The 15,717-nt window shown below is 43.7% G+C and overlaps 1 protein-coding gene and 1 non-coding gene across 10 annotated transcripts in view; both read right to left on the bottom strand.

Annotated features, from left to right (window-relative positions):
* The window catches only part of Rbcn-3A (rabconnectin-3 alpha), a 96,078-nt gene that overhangs the window by 61,416 nt on the left and 18,945 nt on the right, over positions 1-15,717 (bottom strand). For all 9 annotated transcript variants that reach the window (XM_089545457.1, XM_089545456.1, XM_089545465.1 and 6 more), the window contains 9 exons: positions 13,766-13,913; positions 12,438-12,581; positions 11,255-11,395; positions 9,647-9,779; positions 6,814-6,995; positions 4,799-4,944; positions 4,123-4,229; positions 3,714-3,909; positions 1,574-1,946 (listed from right to left, as the gene is read on the bottom strand). In XM_089545457.1, the coding sequence (XP_089401583.1) occupies positions 1,574-1,946; positions 3,714-3,909; positions 4,123-4,229; positions 4,799-4,944; positions 6,814-6,995; positions 9,647-9,779; positions 11,255-11,395; positions 12,438-12,581; positions 13,766-13,913 (1,570 nt within the window). The remainder of the gene's footprint in view (positions 1-1,573; positions 1,947-3,713; positions 3,910-4,122; positions 4,230-4,798; positions 4,945-6,813; positions 6,996-9,646; positions 9,780-11,254; positions 11,396-12,437; positions 12,582-13,765; positions 13,914-15,717) is intronic.
* Positions 8,978-9,083, bottom strand: LOC149342928 (U6 spliceosomal RNA). The gene has a single exon (XR_016283352.1). It is a non-coding gene; the product is annotated as a U6 spliceosomal RNA (small nuclear RNA).

The following is a 15,717-nucleotide window of genomic DNA, read 5'->3' as shown; positions in this document are numbered from 1 at the left end:
TCTTTTTAATATTCATTACACTGCACTGGAACTGCTGCTGAAATGTACACTTAAGCAGCTTTTATCCATCACCTCCTTTTCTCCTTGAGCAACAAATTTTGAAAGTGTTCGCGAAGCACTGTAGGCTGCTGTTGGTACTAAATGTTGAGGTGAAGCATTATAAGGTAGCCAGAAACCTTACTGGTAGGGTCGTCAGAGGTTGCGATCGAAAGGGCACGATACAGTTCATTGCTGGCTAAACGCAACAAGATTGCTTAGAAAGCAAATGAACGGTGGCAGATCACAAAGCCTGATAAAGCGCCAGCTGTGGAACGCTGGCACTAGCACAGCATTCTCAATAAGGCCTTGCCTGATTAGCCCTTGCATATCAGTTTTGCCACACGGCAAGCAATATGATGGGCCAAAAAATGCTGTTACAAACCAAAGGTGCGAAAATGAAACTACACCATAAGAGATGGCGTGCAGGCTGCACTGCATAAAATTTAGCTGCGCAGGATGGCTTAGATGGGGCTTTTCAGACAGAAAGCTCTTTAGAGGAGGCTTTCTGCAATGGAACCAAGCGTATCCCTTCAGCCTCTCCGCTCCCACTGATGCAAATTTTCCCTCTCTTTGCTCACCACGGGCACCGAAGGCTTCACTCAGCAGACACACAGAGACACACGCTGGCATTTTCGCCTAATGCCACTCATACTGCTTATGCAGTAAAATTGGTAATTTCCTATTGTTCAGAGAGTCCGAATTGTAAATGTGTGGTGCAAATCGATTAGTAAACGCTAGTTGCTAACTATCCCGAATTTCGAATATTCGCACACGCCTGGTCGGAAAATATGTGCTAATGAAAAGAGCAAAAGCTAATTACTATAGTAACTTAATTTCACCTCTCCTATTACTGATTTCAAGAAGAAATCTTTCAAGACAAAATGATTCCGAGGCACCCACAGTCATTTTTCATGATTGACAGAGATGGCTCCGGGCCCCTTTTCAAATGAAAGGCAGCAGCACCAAAAGTGCATAGTAAGCACGCAAATTGTTGTGCTTCATCCTCTAGCCAGATGAATGCAAAAGGTACCAGTACAAAACATGCATAAAAATGTTAGTGCCACTGCTATGTAGCTAAAGATTTTATCCTACCAGACACCATTTAAAGCCACCTGACAGGCCATCACCTCCTTTCCAGCAATAATTCAGTCACTCCTATGCCATCATGTGCTACTGTTACCATTGCTAATGATGTGGCGATCATGAACACTTATATCTGTTTTGATATAATTCGAAGGTTTTCCTGCCATGCTACTTTGCAAGACATTTAATTCATTAAAAGTCAGTAGAGTAAATTTCAAACATCAGGCTTACTCACTTCATGCTCATATGTTGCTTATCAGATCTTAAGGCTATAGTGGGTATGCTGAGTTTTAAACTGGCTATCATATGGTTCAGGTAACAGTATGCCTGAAAAATCCGATTTATATAATAGAAACTCAAGTAACCCCTGTGGCTGGGCTAGTCGGTGCATAGTTCTACGTACAAAAGTTAGCGCTAACTTTTGTACGTAGAGTTATACATTAGAACTTACTGTAGTCTCTAAGCCAGCGTCCCCTTGCTGGACGACGTCCTTTGCCACAGGTGCGAAGAGAAGGATGCGGGAGCCCACAGCAACGGTGAGAACATGCGAGCCGTCCTCCGAAGAGACCCAGTCGAGCTGAATGAGTGACTTGTGCACCAGGGGGCCCTGGTTGCCCTGCTCAATCACCGCCCTGCGTAGTGTGTGCAGTGTCGCATAGCTGGGCACCGACAGCAACCGCTGCAGAGAGCTTGGAGGCCCGCTGAGGTCCCCATCCGAGGCCAGCCGTTGGACGAGTGAGTCTGCTGTTTTGCGATGCCTCAGTGTTGTGTCGACCAGGGAGCCCAGGTCAACACCAGGAGCAGTCTGATCTAGGCGTGGAAGACTGCAGGTGCAAGGAACAAGAAAAGGCATTGCTTTTAGCATCTTGGTCACAGCAGGCTCTACCAATAGCAACTGATGAAGTGTGCATGTATGCTGCTGAGATGACACAAAGCTTCACAATGAGGCAACTTAGTCTTGTCTGTTGCTATGGTTTTTATTTTTTTGATGTATTTAAATGAAATTTTTTTCAGCATAATGAAAATAATTTCATGACTGCTCTCACAAAATTTCATCTATATCTACAGAAATTGATTTCTAATTTATGCTTTCCATCTGAATCTTGTAAAATGGCTGTAATGTTAAGGAAGTGTTGGAGGAAGCCTGGTTCAACATTCACTGCATTCCTACTGGCGTGCTACAGGTCAAGACATTCCTATATTTTGAAGCGAAAAGCTTCACTAGGCTAGTCAACACCGAGGTGGGCCCCATCCTCAGAAAAAGCCACAGGTACCCATGTGTGAACTGCATATTGTCACCTCACAGGTGCACACCATAAGGGAAGGAAAATGAAAAGAAAATTGGTTTTAAGGAAAGGAAATGCTTCACCATAAGGGCCTTAAGGAAACTGAAATGAAGTGAAAATTGGTTTTAAGGAAAGGAAATGCCTGTATCTCATATCTTGGTGTACACCCGAAAGGAGTGAGGGCACAGATATCCAGGCTTAACCTTACCTAAGCCCCAGCCAATTTTTTTATTTTTTTTTTCGCAAAACTCAAATCGCAAAGCTCAAATTTAAGCTTTGAATATCTGCAATGCCATCTTTGTTGAAATATGCCCACAGTGAGAAGAAAATTTTATTTAACATTCATATTTTTGAAAAACAAGGATTGACTTGATCTGCACTATGGCCAAAAATGGAACAAAATAAACAGGGTCAAAAAAGATGAAAATGTCATAAAGAAATCTGCTCTGCAAAGGGTGTATCATGCAGAAAAAACCGTAATGGAGAAAACCGCTCACTACTCAAGTGCTTCCCTGCAATGCAGAGCCACCGTGGTCCATAAAACAATTTTTTCAGAGTACTTCCCACTGATTTCAACAATGAAAAAAAAAAAAGCCACTGGGGCCCACAGGTACTCCTGTAGTCATGCATGAATGCGTGACCGGCGATTGTGTGTCCTCAGAGTTCACACGTTTGTATCATCACACGAGAAATTCTGCACATTGTAGAATGTACCCTTCAATAAAGGTGGAAAGAAGGGATTCAAATGAAGACAGAATGCAAAAACACTGGTGTCATTAAAAAAAAAAAAGCTGCTCAGCTCAGGCACGCAGAAATACAATTAGATAGAATGACCAATGTAGAAAATTCAGGTGTATGGTGAGAACAGCTAGTTCAGGATTGGTGTAAGTGAAGAGCACTGACAAGAGACTTTGACGTTACATTAAATTTAAATTTAACGATAGCAATTACAATGGCTTCCCCCTGAATAGCTCATTGGGTTACAAGCAGAAACAGTATTTAATCCCTTCTTCTTAAGTTATGTGCCCAGCTTTTTAACATCATTTTATATTACTGTCCTTCAGAATGAAAAGTGATGCAATGCAGTTTTTTAGTGCTGGTAATCAGATATATATACTCCTCTAATTCCAGGTGTTGAGTAGCCATTTTCAAGTATCATTCCATTCGCAAGTCAGCAGATTTCGGAGTAAACTGCACAACTGCACACATACCTTCCACATGGATTAGACCTACCACAGAGGCTTCATGCACAATGCACTTAGAAGCAGTGTAGTTTCTAGAAACATCAATCATTGCTTCACAAACCTGACATTGTTCAGGAGCACTGTGTCCTCAAGAATCCATTCCGATCCTCCAGTGGATTCGCATTCGTAGATTGCAACACCAAGGTTGACGCAACGATCAGAAGGGTTGTTGGAGCCGGGCCGGTTGAAAGAGTGGCCTCGCTTGTAGGCACATGCCACCCTGCCACTGTACGCACAGCTGACACTCAGCGGCTGGCCTGCAAAACAACCAAAAAAAGAACAGCAGCAAGCTGACACATGAAGCTTTATACACAATGCCGGTGATGCAGTAGATAACAGCGAAATATATGCACCCACAATGGTTTCCAAAATCACTGCAAAAATAGCAGTTAACAAGATAGCATGTTGAGCAGTTTTCATACACTGGTGCCTATTTCTTTCCTTGAAGTTCACATAAAGTATTCACTTACCAGGAACTTGTATGGCACTAGATGACTTGTTCAGTGTCATCTCCCATTCAACCCAAGTAAAGTTGGGTGTTCCATCTCCATCACAGTCCACCTTGCACTTCCAGAACCTGCAGAAAATCGCATCAGAGAAACCATAATTACATTTTGAAATTGTAATTCTTATGCCCCCTGTCACACAAGCTTGTCTCAACAAGAACAGAAGTTTTTACTAGTACATTTCATACTATAGTCAAGTTCAAGTACAACTCAAGAACAAAGCGCAAATTCCCTTGAAAGGAGGCGGTCCAGTCAATGGCGTCGACTGATTCTTCCTACTTTGTAGTTAATCCCCTTGGACCTGCCAGCATGACATCACAAGGGGTGGCAGATGAAAGGGGATTAACCACAGCTTAACTGGATTAACCGTGATATCATGAATATCAGCTGAGGCCATAGGCCTCCTTTGAGGGGCATCTGCCACCTCATTCCAGAGCTCTCTGACTACGACAACTGAAAATCACCTGAAGCCCAATAGCTGAATTCAAACAGAAAATAAATTTACACAGTATACTCTAGCTATAGAAATTATGCGATAAAAATGCATGATGCAGACCTTTAGAGGTAGTATAGCAGATTATGATGATGGCTCCAGATATCTACCCAACATTTCAAAATCCTTTAGGCGACTCTGACTCACCTCGTCAGCCCATCGCTGCAGGCTGTGGATAGTACGTAGGGAGCAAAGCAGGCTGGGTAGATATTGGATGAGCTCACATGGCCAGCTGCTGGGGCAGCGTGCGCAATTTCCACATCAGCTGGAAGTGGCAGTTCCTGGCTGCACACCTGCAGAATAACAGCAAATTTCCGATTACTGTATACACTCACATAAGGGCCGCACTTTTTCTCCACGGTTTTGACGGGGTGCAGGCCTTACACTCACTTTCCATAGTACAGTACAAAGCATTCACAAAATTTCTCGTTTCATTACTTGGGTGCCTCCGTAGAGGGAAGCCTCAAAATACAGTGAAACCTCGTTAAAGCGAACAAGTAAAAAATTGTAAAATAGTTCGCTGTACTCGAAATTAGTAATATAAAATTTCGCCGAAAATACTTAGAAATTGAAGGGAACAGCAATTTCTGGCAATCCTTACTGGATAAACGGAGAGACGTTTCACCAGGTTTTGGCGGCATTTCGAAGGCGCTCGCGGCTATTCCGAAGGCCGCAACAAACCGAGAGACAGTAAGGTTGGCTTTCCCGCACAGCACCGCAAACGCAAGTGAAGCGTTGGTTACGGTAGCTTCACCGCATCACAGCCGTGTCACGTGGAAAGCGGTACGTCAGAGCGAAAGCTATCGCCGTTTTCACCACCACGGAGACAGTTGACACGACCGCAGGATTGCAGCCTTCATGGCGCTGTCGACGGATGCCACAGGTGTGAATGCGTGCTGACTGCTGGACTGCAACCCTACACGCCGCTGTTGGCGAGTGCGAGACAAAAGTGCAAACCTTGATGCGAACGCTTGCCGCATCACCACCAGTCATTTGTGCAGTGTGGCGAAGCTCGCCGCCTGTCATCCCACCGGGCACAGTTTGGCGCTGGGGAGCTCGACCCGTTTCGTGGCCAACCGCGTTCGATATATAAAGTAGAAAATGCATGCGTTTGTCAAAAATATTTACGAAGAGTTCGATATGGGCAATAATTCGTAATATTCGTGTTCGTTATATCGAGGTTTGACTGTGTTGTTCATGCAAATGTTTTACAATGTAAATTACAGTCAATCCCAGATATATCAAAATTGAAGAGGATAGCAAAATAGTTCAGTATATCGATACGACAATAGATAAGTAAGCTTATCTGCAACCTAGAAGCAAGAATACACTTCATCCACGCTAATGACGCGCTTGTGCAGCGACATACCACCTGCCGGCATGCTGGCAGCGCACCGCTCGCTAAGCGTTGCTAAGGCCTTGCCTATTCACACCAAAGTTGCAGCGAACAGTTCTTTGAAACCAGCCAATGCCTATCATAAGAGGTCCAATCCTGTTACCAGTACATTATAAACACAATAATCTCTCATCAAAACTGAGATACAGTGGGTTTCCACAATGCCTTTGGCAGCAAAGCGAGTGGTACACGCCAGGCAAGGGCCACTGCTAGGCTACGGACAGTTAGGCTGGCTTCATTGCACAACAGGCTGTGCACATCGAATGCTGCCTTTTCCACATGACAGCGGCGTCACAGGTGAATTGAGTATAAGAGTCCGAAGGCTACCCTCAATCTCGTCACATGTTTTTACAACGTTAGCGCTGGCAGCAGATGCCCGTGACTGTGCAGCCAACCAGTCACCGAATTGAAAAGTGATCGCAGGAGCGCCCTTAGGAGAAGCACCACATGCACAGGCACAGTGCGCCATTTGATAATGTTCCGGTGATCGGGATTTCGGTATATGCAAACAACAGTGCCATACTTTTCCATGAGATTTTCAAGGAAATGTTCCGACTGTTCGATATAAACAATAATTTGATATATCCAGGTTGTATGTATCCAGGATAAGATGAATCATAAATTAAATAACAGTAAATGAAGCCATACAAACAAATAAAAAAAAGAAGTTTTCCAACACAGCATGAGCCAACGTAAGTCGAGCGATCCCCTCATTGCCTCGTTGCAGACATTCCTAAAGAAATCCGAGAATGTATGCCGCTCATGCCTTGGACGTTGTGATGCACAGTGGTGAAGCGTGGGGCGAGCCTGTAGCCTGGGCACTCTGCCCTGTGTCGGTGGGTTCGGGGCTGCCACTCCGAGACGACTGGTTGGAGCCAGCGTCGTCCTCATCGTGCTGTGCCAGGTTGTCCACAAAGGTGGCAGCAGCGACATCCTGCCGGTTCTTGCCTGCACGCACAGTAAGTCACAGTCACGATTCACGCCACCGTGGTATTGTTGGTTGAATGCTAGATGGCTCAAAGAGTTGACTTTTGCACAAGTGGACCACACAGGATTAAGATCACAAAGAAACAATGATTATGGTTTTTGGTGCACTGCAATACTGGACCATATGCACACGTTTTGCGGGGGCTATGATAGCATCCCCATTAGAAACTCTGAGATCACTGCGGCGACCTGCATTGGAGCAATGCGAAAGCAAAACATCCACATACTAGTATATCGACGTCTGTGGTTGTTCTGACGTCCATGTACTATATCGACGTCCATGGTTATTTTGACATCTAAAAGTATTTTTCGCGCATAATTAATTAACTAATTAAACCTCATCAACCTAATTTTTTCCACGGCAACATTTTACCACACACTATCTATCACAATTATACTCTCACACATTTATCTTCAGAGAACGACGTAATCGTGCAGACAAAGTTTGCGGACACTTTTTGCTGACGCGACAGAGCCATATAATGCTCTTATATTAATAACCAGGTATGCTACAAATTTGAATGCTAAATGCAGTCATCTGTTATCGTTAGTGAGTAGTGCAAATGGATGGACAGACGGTTCAACATAGGGGCTCAACTTGCAAACTATTTTCTAGCTTAAAGCAGAAAATGTTCTGACTGAACTTCCAGAAATATATGGCACTATACAACTTACTACCTTTCATATTTTTACTAGGACCACCTCGCTATGCAACTGATGGCTGAATGTGCCTGAAAAAACAAATTTTCTCAAATTTAGAATTTTTTTTCCAACATGGTTTACATTTTTTTATCTCTGAAACATGTTTATTGGCTTCTTTGCTTTCTGGAAAACTTAGAAAAATAGCTGAAATTACTAGAGCGAGACCATAAAATTTGATATGAAATTTCAGAATTCCAATTTTTGTACCTTTCTTCATGTTTTATATATAAAAAAAATTCAGTTCAATTTACTGCATATGAAAGCACAATGTCTTTTATTTATATGAAAAAATTCACACGTCACGTAAAAAAAGTATTTTTACAAACTGTTTCGTAAGACAAGGTTTTGCAACCCCTTGCAAACAAGATGGCGGCCATGACAAGAAAAATTTTTTTTTTTGCAAAAGACAAGCTAGGATGATGTTTGTCATAGCAACACAATAAGCCATTATTTTTCTGAAAGAAATCAAGGATGGTCGAGCACAAAGTCTGGGTCAGCTGAAATAGAATGACTCTTTTATGAAATTAAATATCAAAATTCAGGTGTAGGGGTATGACGTGACAGCGCTAATGGGTCCCTTAAAACACCTGGGGTCCTTTTTGCATATGATTTCGCACATGCAGACACTGCCGGACAGGACACACAAGGCCTCCTTTTAGCCAAGTCGAACAACATGCCTCAAGGGACTAGGGGCAGCATGTTTGACCCAAGGGTCACAGGTTTGATGCCCATCTAATTACCCCAATTTTCTTTTCAGCGCAATTAATTTACATTTTTACATGTCATGATGACATTTGAGTCCTCTTATAATTACAATCACCTTAATATCACAATTTATCTAATGTTTTAATCACTTTTCAATTCCACGATTCACTGTATGAGGTCACGACCCTCTCGACCACATGCAAAATGGAGAAAGACAATGAGATGGCCTGGTGCGTTTCCCCAGTCACCTCCAGACAGGTTTTCCTCCTGGGCCAGTTTGACCAATTAGTGGTTTTTTAGTGGTTTTTGAGGAAAGGACATAGTGCAGTAATTGTCTCTCATCTCTATGGAAACTGCACCCTAAGGGAAGGGAGGAAGGTGGGAGAGAAAGAAGAAAGAGAGAAAGAGGTGCCATGGTGGAGGTCTCCGGAATAATTTCGACCACCTGGGGATCTTTAAAGTGCACTGACATCCCACAGCACTTGGGCACCTTTTGCATTTTGGCTCCATCAAAGTGCCGCTGCCGTGGTCAGGTTCAAAATATGAAACACTCCATCATATTGCCTGTCATCCTTGTGCACAGGTTATGCTAATCTTCTCTGTAACATTCCAATTTTAGCATATGCACTTTGGAAGTAGGACCGATCCGGTTTTTCTTAGCCCGACAATTACGAGGCTGGGTTCTCTGCTGAATGATACCCTTAATGCAACTGTGTAAATAAATGTGCCTTCGTACTCAATTCTACTGATAAAAATTTTCAAAATTAGGTGGTGTGGATCATAAGTTTTCCCGGATAATGCTTTATCCCCCACATTTGTTAAGAAATATATCGACGAGCTTTCACTGTAAATGAAAGCAAGGACAAAAGGGAATCTGTTAGCTAGTCAATATTTAAGTCTTGCTAACTCAGCAGTCCTTGCAACAGAAGTAGAAAGGTGAATCCCAAGATGAAATTTAAATTTCGGCACATTACTGTATTATGGTCACAAGAAAGAAGTGAGAGCATCCGCCTATCTAATGAATGTTACTTTTTTTATGCTTTCTTACCATGCCCACAAGAATTCAAAACTTCAAACACAATGTAAAAAGATGCAGGCAGCAGCAAAAGTGCTACACAGACAGCCAATTGGATAAGCATAGCATTCATACAGCAGTAGCTTCAGTAAAGCACATACAAAGAAAGTCTGATAACACAAAAGGTTACCTCCAGCAGCAGCCCTAGAACTGATGACAAGCCGCCACATGTGAAGCTGAGTGCGGCCACCACCAGTCTTCTCCAGGACAACCAGGTAGAACGGCTCTTCAAACACTGAGCTGTGACGGAGGTCCACAAAGGCCTGTGCAAACACCAGAAAAATGAGCATACAGATGGATGTCAGTAAAGAAGAATAGCTGGTAACTCCCCAAGTAGCTATCTGTATGCTGTGAAATACCCATTTTGTAAGCTTGATTTTTTTCCACTTTTGTGCCATGCTAACGCTGTTTTAGAACTATTGACAAGCATAAAAATTTTGCAATGTGGTCGAAACATATGTACTGTATACAGCAAAGCAAGTTCATGGCAATCTCAGGTGAAACATGGTACTGGTGTCTGAGTCTAGTGACGAGTTGTGTCAGCCATTACTCTCTGCATGCAGGCATGTTTAAGTCAGCATGCATAACCATTAATTTGGCCCCGTTAAATGCCACACCAGTGGCAGTGTGCCACACCAGTGGCACAATTGAGCAGTTGCATGCAGCACGGCTTACTGAGGTGCACTTCGACCTAGAAATGCATAAAAGCAGGGGGCTATACTTGGGGAATCGTAACTTGAACATGTTAGAGAAGTATTCCTTAAATTCTCTATTCTTGTTTCTGTCATTATTTCAACATGTTAATGATAGAAACTACACTTTCATTTATGCCCTAAGGGCCTGCAGAAGCTTCTTTTCACAGATTTACACTGATGTGACAAAAACTGTAGCACTTAAACACTATATAATTTTCGCATGTGTGTCAGCATGTGTTAACTGCAGGCATGCGTGAATTTGCAAAAGCTGCAAAAATTCAGCCTCACAGAACTAATCATGTTTACAGCATGCAATGACAAATAAGGCAGTGATGCTAGCTTTTTCATTCCCATGCCTTGCTGCCAACAGTGTATGATGGCATAAATTTACATTAAATAAAATGCATAAAAATACAACTTCCCCCCATCCATAACTGTTTTTTTTTTTAAATATTTTTGATAGTAAAGGGTTCTATAAAATGAAGCAAGGCAAGGTCATCGGTTGTTTCCTTCTTAACTAGCTGATGCTTTAAACAAAGAAACAAATAAGCAGCTCTCGTTGGCATCACACATTAACCCATCAAAGTTGATTTTCTTTCACTGCAATGATGTTACCACTCAACTCCAATATGTCTGGACCACTCTAGTCCATAGAGTATTATGCAATGTGGAGTCCAGTACAATACACACTGTGAAGAGGAAACACAACTGACAACTGGATACAGAAGCATCCTTTTAGAACAAGCCACTAACTCGGGCCTTGCCCCATCGACTGACAGGCAAAATTAATTTGCACAGACTTGGATTGAGAACATAACAGCTCAGAAAACCAAGTTAGTAAGTAATTTAAATCTTACTCAGGAATTTCCTCCTTCTCACAATATTAAATTCAACTCCTCAGACAAAATGCATGTCAATATGAGCATTCACTATAAGATAAATGAGATTTCCCCCCTTTATTGTTTCAACACAAAAATCACCATAAGCAGTCTCAAACTCTAGTCATAATGAGTCTTCCAGGTAGAGTAGGAGAGTCAGTGCACCTGAAATGATGTTTCCAGGAGCCCTACATTCTTCTCGGACTCCTCCCCAGGTCCACCGCCTGAGCCACCGAGTGCACCCCGCTTGGCACCCACGATGAGCTGCTCTTGGAACACGTGCAGCAGCTGGGTGTTCTGCCAGTCCTGCAACATCACAAACCAACGCTGTCACGTGAGAGCCAGTGAAATGGACCACAGGTTAAAAAAGGCGATTACTGTACAAGACGCGATGTCTAAAGACATCCAAAGGGAAATTCAGATGCGTGGGCAAGATGTTTGGCTTCTCTTCACAGGTTTTGTAGGCAGTTTTGGAGTTGATTAAAAGGCGAAGACAGCAGAGGAAGCCATGGCTAATAAAAGACAATACTGGTAAGAAAAGAACCACGAGACAGTCGGCACTTGAGAGACAGTCCCAGACACGTTACAGCTTGTTAGTTTGCATAGCCAATATGCCATCATGCTATCAAAATACAAATCTAAAGAATCACCAAAGAAATCGGAACCACCACCTCCACTTCTTAAAGAGAGGTTTACTTCAGCTTTCAAGTCTGATAGAGTGCTACACAATCAGTGTTTTCTTAGCTGCAGGCTCCTCCATGTCAACAACTTCCTAAAGACATCACTTCAGAATCACCTTTTGTGTGTGCTGGCAACACTAAGTCCAGCTGAATATTCCACCTAGATTTGCAAGTCTTGTCCCATTGCCATCTGTCTTACAGTGATAGCTGTTAAGATAGCTGTCAGTACGAAGTTTCTTGAAAAAAAAAGAACCGTGGTCAGCATCCGCACAGCTGCTGTGCACAGCAGCACCCAGCACTGTGGGCGAAGAGAAGCACAGCGAAGGCTAGCATGGGAGGGGAAGTGGCATGCCAACTGCAGTGTATGGTAGCAGTCGGTGCAGTGAGGCAGGACAGCAAGGAGAAGCATTGTTAGAGGCAAGGTGTTGGGATCTACTCCTGCTACTCGGGCGTAATGTAACGGAGAGAAAAATGAGCACCACATATGCAAACATGGCAGCCCTCATTGAGTTTAGCACATCACGCAGCATGGCGTAATCCCTGTAGCCTTTTAAAATAAAACACACGTGTGTGGACATCCTGCGTTCATCTTAGCCAATTTATCCGTTCTTGCACCTAGCACCAGTCACGACAGCTGGTCGCAGTGGTGGTTGCACTTGACTACTCACGTTTGTAGCATCTTTGATGGCGTCCAGCTCGACGATGCAACCAGGCCGAGCTGTGGACTGGAGGCTGACAATGCGGAACTCCTCCTGAAGACCTGCATGGTGCACGTCCATCCCAGACGATGTTGTGCTCGACAGGCTGATGGTCTGCAGGAGCACAGAGCAGAGTTTGCACTGTGAGGCAGAAACCTGGTGTCCTTGCCCAGAATGCAAGATCAGAGCTTTGCTCTACATCTCCTTGTGACTGTAATACTTAGGCTACATCCTTCCCAAGTGCAGTAACCAGGTAGTACTCTTTTTGATATGATGCAGGAAGTGGCACAATTCCTCGCTACAAAAAGAAGTACTGAACGACATCGTCTCACTTTGGTTCCCACATTGTGACAAAATGGAATATGCACTTGATAATGTGCTAAGAAAAAGCAGCTGAGGCTTGTTTGGCATGTTTGTTCAATCTGAGAGGAGCATCAGGCTGTCTTGGCCTGCAACACGTGGCACACTGCAGGCTCAGCATCCCCCCTCAGGCTGAGAAGAATGCTAAACTTCCTGGGCTGGTAATGCCCCAGTGTTGCCAGCTTGGCACACTAGGTATAGATCAGAGGAATGCCAGTTTACCCGAGCTTGCTGCCAGCTTGCTCCTGGCTGCCAGCAGTGCTTGGCTCATAAGAACAGGGTGCAGGTCTGCTATCACCTGTCTGTCTACCTCATTCGTAAGGTACACCAGGCAGTCAAGAAGATTATGTTTACATTGCAATTTTAATAGTGAGGTTCTTTCAGTGATGGAGAGCAATCTTCACACCCAGTTACCAGCCGCAGTTTTATGTATGTGGTTTCAGGCCTTGAAATTTTAAATGGCGCACTGAGTTCACGCAGCTCCCTACAAAGATCACGTAAAACAAGCGCAGCCTTTCATGAGTGCTCCAACTACATGGAAGGCCTCTTTCAAGCATCAAGGTTCAAATCAAATCAAGTTTATTTCATAGTTACACTACAGTACATGGTTATGGGGTATATATATATATGGAGGCCCAAAAGTCGAAACTGCAAATAGGGCCTTGGCAGCGGTCAACACACAGTCATAACTAGTTGCGAGTGCTAAATTCTGATACTTTACACATTTTTTTTGTGAGTAATCTGCACTTTTTCAGGAAGTTACCAGTAAAAAAGGTAACAAATATATTTGAACTGTGCAAACAAGGCAATGGAAGGCCCTGCAATTTCTGCCCACTAAATTGTCTTCAAAAAACACGCAAAATCCTGCAACTTCGCCTGACTTACAAAAGTTGATGATTATGAATTTCCCCAGAAAGTAGAGGAAAGAGTAAACTCACATCAGCATTCTCCCCTTTTCGGGCCGCTGCCAAGACTTCAGCAAGCAGGGTGCGTGCATCTATCACAGCTTGGTACACTCGCAGCTGAAGACCATCGGAGGCCACAAAACAGGCACTTGGAGAGTTGGAGATGCTGCCCAGGGTCGTACTGCATCGTTTTAGGGGGAAATTAGCAATGCATCTTATACAGGCTTCTCATTGTCAAGAAATAACAGAGCTCCACGAAAAGTGCATATTTGAATAAAGTGAATTCCCTTTTTTTTTTTTTTTACAGTGATGTGTTACCATTAGAATAAAATAAGCTATTGGAAAATATACTCAATTTTGTGAGAAGAAAATCGAGACCTTAAACTACATAAGGCAACCACGTGCACATTAAGCATCTGTACTTTTGGCTGCTGTTAAAACTTGAGCGTTGCACAAATAATAATACTGTTAAAGCACTACTCTACTTTTAACCCTACAGCACACTAAACAAGCCAGGTTCGTAATAAGCCGACCGTCATTTCCGGCTCCTGACAAGTCCAGCTTGTCGCATGTTTTCTGGTACTCAGAGTCCGATTTACAGTGAGTAGAGCTCATCCAAAGCATTTTTTTTTTGGCCTGCCCAGGGATTGCAGCATGGAGTATGTACTAAATGACATTCTGGTACCATTTTCGAAAGAAAGTGTCCTTAGGGGGTTAATTTAAAGAAATCAACCAATCAGCTAAAGAAGCCAACAAACACCTCTGGGTGCATTTTTGCAGACAAAAAAAAAAAAAAACAGACAATCGAAATTTGCTTCCATGCTGGTTGATGTTCTTGAGCTTTCCCTTAAGGGGGACACTGGTCTTGAAAAAAAATTTTTTATTAATGACGTCACAGTTACGAAATCTTCAGGGAATATGTATTTTTGTGTGCTGATTCTAAATGTCATTTAATTTTATGTAAAACAATTCCTTGAGCACTTATACACATTTTATGCTAGTATTTTGCAGAGAGTTTTGAAGAAAATTTGCTGTGGGAAACTCGCTGAAATGTATGCCATTGGGTTCTCTTGACCCCAAGTAATACAATAAGGGTGAAATTGTCTTCCTGCCCATCATAGAACTTAAGTTATAGAGTTTTGAAGTTGTCGCTTTAGAAATGAGAAGGAAAGAGTGTACAGTGAAAGCTCGTTAATTCGACCCCCGTTAATTCGGAAAATCGGATACTTCGACGCGCACGCGAGGTCCCTACAATTATACATAGGAGTCTATGGGGCGAAACTCTCGTTAATTCGAACAAATTTTGCCGTGCGTCGGTTAATTCGACTCCACTCTGCCACCCGCCAAGCCGGTGCGCCGAGAGCAAAAAGAAAAAAACACTGCCGCGAGCGGCGCTACTGTACGCTGATAGGCCACCTGTACGGTCATCATCGTCAGCAGCGTGAGAGGGGGCGAGGGAAGCGAGGTTAGCGGCGGCTGAAGCGGCCTTCGTTTTGGCGTGTGTCGTCGTTTCCACGTGTTCTTGCTGCTACGATCGCAGTTATTTAACCATAAGGCGGCGCCTTTTTTTGGTAATTGCGCGCTTTGTCAGCGTGTTTACTGCGCTGCTTGTTGTTGCTGTTTTGTTGCGACTGAGAGAAGGAGGAAAAGAAATTGCACGGGCCTGCCTACTGGCTCAGCCGAGCCACCACAGCTGCCGGGTGCAGATAGAGGAGAGTTAAAAGATCAGAGGAAAGATAAAGAGAAAAGATAAGACGCGCGGCGTCGCAGCAACAACCGCGTCCGCCGAAGCGGACGCTGGCTGAAAAAACAGACAAGCGGCCGACGCCGCGCTGGCTTCCCCTCCTCCCCGCGCTGCTTTCGAATGGGTAGCGCGCAGTTCCTGCGCGCCTCGCCTGTCAGCAGACCGAGGATGAAATAATTGAAGTGACAGGCGCTGACGACGGATTCGTCGGAAGGTGACGATTGTGAGCAGTTGTCCCAAA

The sequence above is a fragment of the Amblyomma mixtum genome, chromosome 5 (genome assembly GCF_055824585.1).
Source record: "Amblyomma mixtum isolate Tamu chromosome 5, ASM5582458v1, whole genome shotgun sequence".
NCBI classification, from domain to species: domain Eukaryota; kingdom Metazoa; phylum Arthropoda; class Arachnida; order Ixodida; family Ixodidae; genus Amblyomma; species Amblyomma mixtum.
This window is presented reverse-complemented; position numbering and strand designations above follow the sequence as displayed.